Genomic DNA, 10,310 nt, shown 5'->3' with positions numbered 1-10,310 from the left:
GTGGAAATGCGATAGTCACAGCAGTATCAGCACCAGTAGTTCTGGAAGTTTCTTACATGGTGGCTAGCTAGCGACATGGTGAAAAGCGTATTTTGAGTAGCCACGATATCTCGGCTCATAAATTGGTTTATTCAGAAGAGAGTGGGATATATTTATGTAACTCCATAGTTTAATAGGTCAAAAAAATCGTGGAGGGTCGGATTTGTAGCGAGCTTGCAGCTGTCAACTGGTTTTAAGTAGCTAGCCAGCTTCAAACACTACATTTCAGTGTGGTTGGTTGACAGCCTTTGATATAAGATTATTGACGATGTTTTTTTGAATATCAAGCGTTACTTGACAGATACTTGTAATGGGTAAGGACTATTATAAAGTGTTGGGTATACAGAAAGGCGCCTCTGAGGACGAGATAAAGAAGGCGTATCGAAAGCAGGCCCTGCGATATCACCCAGATAAAAACAAGTCCACTGGAGCTGAGGATAAATTCAAAGAGATCGCCGAGGCCTATGATGTCCTCAGCGACGCAAAGAAAAAGGATATATATGACCGCTATGGAGAAGAAGGTAACGCATCAACTTTTGGTTCCACACAGTGTGGTGCACCATTGTAACCTAAACTGTCTTGCGCAATCGACGTTGTCAGGTTTGCCAACAATGTAACGTTACTAGCTGTATCAGCCGTGGCCGTTGTTTTTGACAACTTCTAGCTAACGTTATTATTTAAATGTTACTGTTTGTGTTTTTCTTTGAGTGTAGCCCTAGAAACTATTGTAGTTATTACATTGGAAGGAACTGAGCGCCGGAAACAGTCAGAGGCACTACAATTCTCTCGAGAACTTGCTGGAACTTTCCTGCTTATTCTGAGTTCAAACTGTCAGTGGGGCTAGTTTGTTAACATCACAACGTTAATTCCGTCCTTCTGTCACGTCCGCTCATGGTCTCTAACACATTGCAGAACACCTTTTCAGAAACACTGCTCTGTCACAGTGACCCCTGAAGACACAGGTGGAAATGTAACTTGCTTTAGCATTATTTATTTAGAGAGATGGTATGTCTGGAAGTGTTGAAAGTGTGTTGTGAATAAGTGATTCAAAGGGATTTAAAATAAACATTTTGATGTTTGTTCTTGTGTTCTAAAATAGCAATTTTGATGTTGTGTTCACTCTTACAGGCCTGAAGGGGCACACAGCCAGCGGGGGTGGTGGTCCCAATGGCCCCAACAACTACAACTACACCTTCCATGGAGATCCTCACGCCATGTTTACGGAGTTTTTTGGTGGCCGCAGCCCATTCGACCAGTTCTTCGCACGCAACGGGGACGATGACATGGACACTGATGACCCCTTTGCTGCATTTGGTATGGGAGGGATGGGGGGTATGCCGGGTGGAATGGGAGGGTTCCACCAACACCAGAGGTCCTTCAAATCCCGACCAGGGGGTCCCCACGGGGGCCGTGAGAAGAAGAAAGATTCTCCGGTGGTGCACGAGCTGAAGGTGAGCCTGGAGGAGGTGTTCTCCGGCTGCACCAAGAAGATGAAGATCTCCAGGAAGCGGCTGAACGCGGACGGCTGCAGCATGCGCAGTGAGGACAAGATCCTGACAGTGGACATCAAGCGAGGCTGGAAGGAAGGGACCAAGATCACCTTCCCCAGGGAGGGAGATGAGACGCCCACTAACATTCCTGCTGACGTGGTGTTTGTGGTCAAAGACAAACCCCATCCTGTGTTCCGCCGGGATGGCTCCGATATCATCTACCCTGCTAGAGTGTCCCTCAGAGATGTGAGTGCTTGGTCTTTGTGATTTCTTAAACATTGTGTCAGTCATAAACGTAACCCACTAAACTCTTTCACTTGTATTCTCTGTAATCATGGTAATGATATTTCTCTGCTGCTCTCAGGTAGGGTTGGGCGAAATTACCTAAAAATCATATGTCGATTTGTTTTGTAACTTATGGGCGATTCACAATATATATTAAAAATATATTTTTCTCTAAATAAGCTTTGTTGCACCATTTAAAGGTCAGTACACTGCATTTCAAACATTTGAAACAGTCAGGAATAATCTTTATATTTGAAGTCTAGCCATCTTGGATCTATTTGCTTGCTAACAAGTTCGAACAGTTTAACTGTTATGAACACACCCTCCTGTCAGTCGCCAACTGTTTGAACAAAATGCTAGCCTGTCCACTTTGTGGCCTACCTACATGGATAAGAAGATGCTTATTTCTCAGAATGAGAACAAGTTGCCAATACGGTATGAAAGTACTAGTATTTACTACCTCCTGTTGCAAGTCCCGTACTGTGTTTTTGAATGGGCTTCAAGCTTATATAATCACATTTATGATAACAAGGTTGTGTGTGAGAGAGAGAAAACAGGCCATGTCTGACTCCCCACAGTCCTATTAGGGTGATTTCTCCCCTTCTCAGCTGTCTGTCACAGCCTCTTTGTTTACACCAATTAGAGTGCCCAAATGCACATTTGGACTCTGACCCAACCCACTCCAGGTCAGAGTGACCAAGTTATGTGTGTTTATTTTAGTAAAATTGTGGGTACAATGCATCCAAGAAAACCACAAGTCCATCCTCTGTAAACTGAAGATTTCTCTGTGTGTTTGTGAATACTATAGTGTGTGGTGGTGAAGATAAAAGTCCTAGACTAAGAAGCATTCGTACTGTTCTTGCTGGACAGCCTGTAGCGAGTCAAAACCAATTATCAGCATTATATACTAGCGGGTAAGGGCGTTCATAGCCAACCGCTCAGGCGGCTCCAGCTAGTTGTTTTTACAATATACACTACCGTTCAAAAGTTTGGGGTCACTTAGAAATTTCTTTGTTTTTGAAAGAAAATTAAACAATTTGGTCCATTAAAAAACATAAAATTGATGAGAAATATAGTGTAGACATTAATGTTGTAAATGACTATTGTAGCTGGCAAACGGCTGATTTTTAATGGAATATCTACATAGGTGTACAGAGGCCCATTATCAGCAACTATTACTCCTGTGTTCCAATGGCATGTTGTGTTAGATAATCCAAGTTTATCATTTTAAAAGGCTAATTTATCATTAGTAAACCCTTTTGCAGTTATGTTAGCACAGCTGAAAACTGTTGTTCTGATTTAAAGAAGCAATAAAATTGGCCTTCTTTAGCCTAGTTGAGTATCTAGAGCATCAGCATTTGTGTGTTCGATTACAGGCTCAAAATGGCCAGAAACAAAGAACTTTCTTCTGAAACTCTTTAGTATATTCTTGTTCTAAGAAATGAAGGCTAATCCATGTGAGAAATTGCCAAGAAATTGAAGATCTTGTACAACGCTGTGTGTACTACTCCCTTCACAGAACAGCGTAAACTGGCTCCAACCAGAATAGGCCCCGGTGCACAACTGAGCAAGAGGACAAGTACATTAGTGTCTAGTTTGAGAAACAGACGCCTCACAAGTCTTCAACTGGCAGCTTCATTAAATAGTAACCACAAAACACCAGTCCCAACGTCAACAGTGAAGAGGTGACTGGGGTGCTGGCCTTCTAGGCAGAGTTGCAAAGAAAAGGCCATTCTCAGACTGGCCAATAAAAAATATAATATTAAGATGGGCAAAAGAACACACACTGGACAGAGAAACTCTGCCTAGAAGGCCAGCATCCCGGAGTCGCCTCTTCACTGTTGATGTTGAGACTGGTGTTTTGTGGGTACTATTTAATGAAGCTGCCAGTTGAGGACTTGTGAGGCGTACACACACCAAAATGGTTGTCTAATGATAAATTAACCTTTTAAAATTATGAACTTGGATTAGCTAACATAACGTGCTATTGGAACACAGGCGTGATGGTGGCTGATAATGGGCCTCTGTGGCTTATGTGGATATTCCCCCCCAAAATAGGCCGTTTCCAACTACAATAGTCATTTACAACATAAACAATGTCTACACTGTATTTCTGATCAATTTGATGTTATTTTAATGGACAAAAAAATAGCTTTTCTTTCAAAAACAAGGACATTTCTAAGTAACCCCAAACTTTTGAATGGTAGTATATATCATTATATTCGTGTATTGATTTACTCATACCCGATGCCTTTTATCTCACTCAAGAAATAAGATGCATAGCCGAAAGTTAGAGAAGTCTCATTTGAACTATAACTCCTGCAGCGTTGTTAGCATGCCTGCTCGAGTTGACTCGCAGGACAGTAAAAACCTGTTAGTTACAGGCTGTTTGATATTTTATATTTAATTGCGCTGTTAATTTTTTTTTTTACTGAACATGGCCAGCCAGTAGCTGGTGGGAGATGTAGTTCTAACGAAACGGTGGTAACTTTTCGGCTGTGTGCTTCTTTTTGGCCGTCAAATACGTTAAACTGGCATATGATATGGTAAGTTAATTCACATGGAAACATATACATGGAAACATATACATTTTAATATCATATGACTGCGTTTTCATGAATTTGACAATGCAAATTTGAAGCCCATTCTTAGCCTACAAAACGTTTATAAAACACCGACTAGACAGCTAGCGCAGTCCGTGGCTAAAATGCACCGCTAGCACCAAACTGATCATGTCCCGTTTTAGAAGGGTCTGCTCTGTGCTAAATGTTGGGAGTTGAGACATAAAAAGGGTATCGTTAGAAAGGTTAAGTTCTCTTACGATAAAATGTCCCAATGTGTTTCAGGGTCCATCTCACCCATTCTGTTCGACCAAACCAAAAAATGCAAATATCGAGTTGAAACTGCTTGTTGTCAGAGGAAGAAGTGATCTTTCGTCTTTGTTGTTGTGAGGGGTGTGAGAGAGAGGGGGTAGGTGCACACAGCACAGACGGTGCGAAGGAGTCGAGACCGAAAAGACAACGTCATGAGAACAAGCGGACATAAACGCTCATAAAAACAAAAATCTTACCATACAGGCATTTGGAACATCGCGCTAAAACATAATTTCTAATTAGTTCGCTATATTGCCCAGCCCAACTCCATGGCCTTGTACTCTTTAACTAAAAATATAACACACCTAATTGTGACAATCTGTATTTCTCTCTCCCATCAGGCACTGTGTGGATGCACGGTCAGCGCTCCCACTCTGGACGGCAGGACTGTGACTGTGACCTCCAGAGACGTGGTCAAACCTGGGATGAAGAAGCGTATCGTGGGAGAGGGACTACCCCTGTCCAAGTGCCCAGAGAAGAGGGGGGACATGGTGCTTGAGTTTGTAGTGAAATTCCCTGAGAATTTGGGGCAGAGTGCCCGCGATGCACTGACTCAGATTCTTCCTCCTTGAATGACTAAGTGGCTTTTGAAGACACCTAACAAACACGAAGACAGCCAGTCGTCTTTCTCCATTACAGTTGTCCTTACCCTAGGCCAAAGAACAGAATAGTTGTTTGGGAATTATACCTGTTTATTTTGATTCAACCTTTGATCCAAATGATAATTCAGTTATGTATTTAACCACCATGAGATATTGACAGAGTAACATGTTGGTCTCTGTTCTGATGTTAGCTGTTCTGTTTGGTTCATAATTTTTTCCTGTTTAATATTATTAAAACATTTAGATTTTATTACCTACATGTCCTATTGACAGTATTCCATTTCCCATTGGATGGGAAAATAAAGACACTTCTGGGGGACCCAGTGCTAGACATTGGATAATAATGTTTGAGCATAGGGCAAGGGTTGGTCTGGCCCTGTAGAGATGACTGGAGCTGGTTGTTATAAGGTCCGAGGGATAGGTAGAGTTGAAGATGCCTGTGGCAAACAGCACTGATGTGGAATTTGTGTGGTATCCAGTTGTTTTGATAGTGCTTCCAGAATATTTGTTGCAGGCAACTTATCAACTATATCTCTCAGGAGCAGTGACACGCACCTGAATGTAGATATACTTATAAATACAATGCATACAGTGCCATCGGAAAATATTCAGACCCCTTGACTTTTTCCACATTTTGTTACAGCCTAATTCTAAAATTGATTCAAGTAGTTTTTTTTCTTATCAATCTACACACAATACACCATAATGACAAAGCAAAAATAGGTTTTTAGAAATGTTTTAGAATAAAAAAAAACAACTAAAAAACATCACATTTACATAAGTATTGTGACCCTTTACTCAGTACTTTGTTGAAGCACATTTGGCAGTGACTACAGCCTTGAGTCTTCTTGGGTATGATGCTACAAGCTTGGCACACCTGTATTTGGGCAGTTTCACCCATTCTTCTCTGCAGATCCTCTCAGGCTCTATCAGGTTGGATGGGGAGCGTTGCTGCACAGCTATTTTCAGATCTCTCCAGAGATGTTTGATCGGGTTCAAATCCGGGCTCTGGCTGGGCCACTCAAGGACATTCAGAAACTTGTCCCGAAGCCACTCCTACGTTGTCTTGGCTGTGTGCTTAGGGTCGTTGTCCTGATGGAAGGGCAACAACCCCTTCGCCCTAGTCTGAGGTCCTGAGCACTCTGGAGCAGGTTTTCATCAAGGATCTCTCTGTACTTTGCTCTGTTCATCTGTGCCTCGATCCTGACTAGTCTCCCAGTTCCTGCCGCTGAAAAACATCCCCACAGCATGATGATGCTGCCACCACCATGCTTCACCGAAGGGATGGTGTTCGGTTTCCTCCAGACGTGGCGCTTGGCATTCAGGCCAAAGAGTTCAATTTTGGTTTCATCAGACCAGAGAATCTTGTTTCTCATGTTCTGGGAGTCTTTAGGTGCCTATTGGCAAACTCCAAGCGGGCTGTCATGTGCCTTCTATTGAGGAGTGGCTTCCGTCTGGCCACTCTACCATAAAGGCCTGATTTGGTGGAGTACTGCAGGGATGGTTGTCCTTCTGGAAGGTTCTCCCATCTCCACTTAGGAAGAGTCTCAGTGGTTCCAAACTTCTTCCATTTAAGAATGATGGAGGGCACTGTGTTCTTGGGGACCCTTTTTGGTACCCTTCCCCAGATCTGTGCCTTGACACAATCCTGTCTCGGAGCTCTACGGACAATTCCTTCAACCTCATGGCTTGGTTTTTGCTGTGACATGCACTGCCAACTGTGCAACCTTTGTATAGACAGTTATGTGTCTTTCCAAATCTAATCAATTGAATTTACCACAGGTGGACTTCCAAGTTGTAGAAACATCTCAAGGATGATAAATGGAAACAAGATGCACCTGAGCTCAATTTGGAGTCTCATAAAAGGGTCTAAATACTTATAAGGTATTTCTAGGTTCAATACATTTGGTAACATTTATTTTATTTTTTTTACAGTTTTTGCTTTGTCATTATGGGGTATTGTGTGTAAATAGCTGAGGATTTTTTATTTAATCCATTTTAGAATAAGACTAACGTAACAAAATTTGGACAAAGTCCAGGGGTCTGAATATATCTTTGGTGTTACCGGTATTATTTTGCAGTGAGGTATGCGAGAGATTCTGAAACTGAGTTATGTTGGGGAACTAGAGCAAATAGAATTCAGAAAATTCTTTCAGCTTAAATGGGAGGGGCAAAACTGGGGATTCTTGAGCACAACTTGCAAATCATGTTCAAACTAACCCAGAGAATGAGGTATGAATAAACAATTTTAGGAATTCACTCCAGGCAACTCCCTACAGATTCCACATACTTGATACACTACATGTCCAAATGTGAGTGGACAACCCTTCAAATGAGTGGATTTGGCTATTTCAGCCCCACTCATTGCTGACAGGTGTATAAAATCGAGCACACAGCTATGCAGTCTAAATGGTCTTACTGAAGAGCTCAGTGACTTTCAATGTGGCACCGTCATAGGATGCCAACTTTCCAACAAGTCAGTTTGTCAAATTTCTGCCCTGCTAGAGCTGCCCCAGTCAACTGTAAGTGCTGTTATTGTAAAGTGGAAACATATAGGAGCAACAACAGCTCAGCCCCGAAGTGGTAGGCCACACAAGCTCACAGAACAGGGCCACTGAAGCAGGTACAAATCGTCTGTCCTCGGTTGCAACACTCACTACCGAGTTTCAAACGGCCTCTGGAAGCAAAGTCAGTACAATAACTGTTCATCGAGAGCTTCATGAAATGGGTTTCCATGGCCGAGCAGCCACACAAGATCACCATGCGCAATGCCAAGCATCGACTGGAGTGGTGTAAAGCTCACCGCCATTGGACTCTGGAGCAGTGGAAACACGTTCTCTGGAGTGATGAAACACGCTTCACCTGGCAGTCCGATGGACAATCTGGGTTTGGTGGATGCCAAGAGAATGCTACCTGCCCGACTGCATAGTGCCAACTGTAAACTTTGGTGGAGGAGGAATAATGGTCTGGGGCTGTTTTTCATGGTTCGGGCTAGGCCCCTTAGTTCCAGTGAAGGGAAATCTTATTGCTACAGCAGACAATGACATTCTAGACGATTCTGTGCTTTCAACTTTGTGGCAACAGTTTGGGCAAGGCCCTTTCCTGTTCCAGCGTGACAATGCCCCAGTGCACAAAGCAAGATCCATACAGAAATGGTTTGTTGAGATCAGTGTGGAAGAACTTGAGTGGCCTGCATAGAGCTCTGTCCTGAACTCTATTGAACACCTTTGGTATGAATTGGCACACCGACCCAGGTCTAATCGCCCAACATCGGTGGCCGACCTCACTAATGCTCTTGTGGCTGAATGCTGCGGGGACTTGCTTCCAATGTTCCAACATCTGGTGGAAAGCCTTCCCAGAAGAGCGGAGGCAGTTATAGCAGCAAAGGGAGGGACCAAGTCCATATTAATGCCCATGATTTTGGAATAAGATGTTCATCAAGCAGGTGTCCACATACTTTTGGCCATGTAGTGTAGCTTCTCCAGTTGTATAGATTTTAGTTATTCAAGGGCGCGTTATCTATTTTGTGCCAAATGTCATGTCACGCATGTGAGATTGACCTTGTTTGTGTGTGTGTGTGTGTATAGACAAACGTGCACCATCTTATTGTGAAATACTATAAGAAGATGGTGTGATGTGTTTTGACCTCTGTAGGACCCCTTACATTTAGCTTGAGGATCACTATTGTTGTAAGTATGATGAACTTGTATGCCCATTCTCCAGTAAACTTGTAGGTGTGTTTACTCTGCAGTGACTCTTTAGATGCTGTTCAAAACGGCAGTGCATTTTAGCTGTTTAAATTCTCTCTTTAACTCTGTTAAAGCTGTGAAACTAATATCTACTGCTACTTCGGAACCTCTATGCAAACCATTTCTGTTAGGATAATCTTCATCCTTTTTATTTTGTCATATCCTGTACTTCTTACACACTGCAGAGCAAACAATGACTTGTCTAATATGGCTGCGTTTAGACGGGCCCCAATTCTGAGCTTTTTTCCACACTAAATTCTATTTTGACCAATCAGATCAGCTCTGAAAAAGATCTGCTGCGAAAACATCTGATGTGATTGGTCAAAACACCAAATTAGTGGAAAAAAGATCAGAATTGAGCTGCCTGTGTGAACACAGCCTACAGTATGTAGTGAACTGATTTTTGAAGCACATTGTTTGAGATAAAGCAAGCCTAAGCATCTGTGGTAAATAAAATCATTCCAAAAATGACAGTTGACAAACTGTAAAATAGCCAAGTAGTGAGTCAGTTGTATTGTTAAAATATGTCTGAATTATTTAAATAATGTTACATTTTCAAGTACTTGAAATATATATTTTAACCTGGGGTGCATTCATTACGCTGATTCTGTTGCAAAACGTTTACGCCAAACGGAAAATGTTTTGTAACAAATTGTTTTTATTGGACAAATTCAGGTAGGTTCCGCACCGTTTGGTTCTCAAACGCTAAACGGTTTCTGTTGCAAAATGTAATGAATTTGATTGATTGTCATTGAGGTTGTAATGATCAGTCAACACTTACCCATTTATCATTCCACTCCCAAGTGGAGTTCCACTCTTATTTAATTTTAACAGATACATGTGGTTTAACATGAATGTAGAGATGTGTAATCTCGGTTTAACTTTTTTGTAAAAAAATATTTGCTTTATTTGCAAATGTTTTCCTTTGATGGAAAAGTTTAAATAGTTTTTATAAAATTTGCAGACATTCTGTATTATTATTATGCACCCAGAATTTTATTTGACAAATAGGTGTTAGCAATCTGCTTTTCATTTGTATGAAACTGAACATTTTTATTTTATTTGTCCTATCCTTTGAACAAATGAGGTCCCCTAGGCATTTTGTGGTATTTTAGTTGTTGCAAAGACTGGCACACTTGTAAATATCAAATAAAATTGTACAAAATGATGTAGTTCTGTCTTATTTAGGCCCATGTCAAACTTTTAAAGTAACCGAGTGGATTTAGTTCTGCCCCACGTGGGGCGTGAACCGGCTACTTTTTGCTTTCCTGC

General features: G+C 41.8%; 1 protein-coding gene across 4 annotated transcripts; it reads left to right on the top strand.

The window, feature by feature from the left end:
* On the top strand, positions 1–5,608 carry LOC120033920 (dnaJ homolog subfamily B member 1-like). Of its 4 annotated transcripts, none has more exons than XM_038980315.1 (3): positions 1–560; positions 1,168–1,775; positions 5,029–5,608. In XM_038980315.1, exons 1-3 carry the CDS (start codon positions 350–352, stop codon positions 5,257–5,259), a joined length of 1,050 nt encoding a protein of 349 aa, XP_038836243.1. In that variant the 5' UTR covers positions 1–349; the 3' UTR covers positions 5,260–5,608. The 4 variants fall into 4 exon arrangements, with proteins under 4 accessions (XP_038836243.1, XP_038836244.1, XP_038836246.1 ...); XM_038980316.1 differs by lacking the exon at positions 1–560 and adding an exon at positions 879–1,009; XM_038980318.1 differs by lacking the exon at positions 1–560 and adding an exon at positions 880–1,001.
* The last annotated feature ends 4,702 nt before the right edge of the window (positions 5,609–10,310 follow it).

The sequence above is a fragment of the Salvelinus namaycush genome, chromosome 41, assembly GCF_016432855.1.
Source record: "Salvelinus namaycush isolate Seneca chromosome 41, SaNama_1.0, whole genome shotgun sequence".
NCBI lineage: Eukaryota > Metazoa > Chordata > Actinopteri > Salmoniformes > Salmonidae > Salvelinus > Salvelinus namaycush.
This window is presented reverse-complemented; position numbering and strand designations above follow the sequence as displayed.

What these genes read in the sequence shown, in the direction of transcription:
- LOC120033920 (XM_038980315.1), top strand. Translation starts at nt 350, where the DNA reads ATGGGTAAGGACTATTATAAAGTGTTGGGTATACAGAAAGGCGCCTCT. An exon ending in TGACCGCTATGGAGAAGAAG is followed by an intron (nt 561 to 1,167) that starts GTAACGCATCAA and finishes TCACTCTTACAG; the next exon opens with GCCTGAAGGGGCACACAGCC. An exon ending in CTAGAGTGTCCCTCAGAGAT is followed by an intron (nt 1,776 to 5,028) that starts GTGAGTGCTTGG and finishes CTCTCCCATCAG; the next exon opens with GCACTGTGTGGATGCACGGT.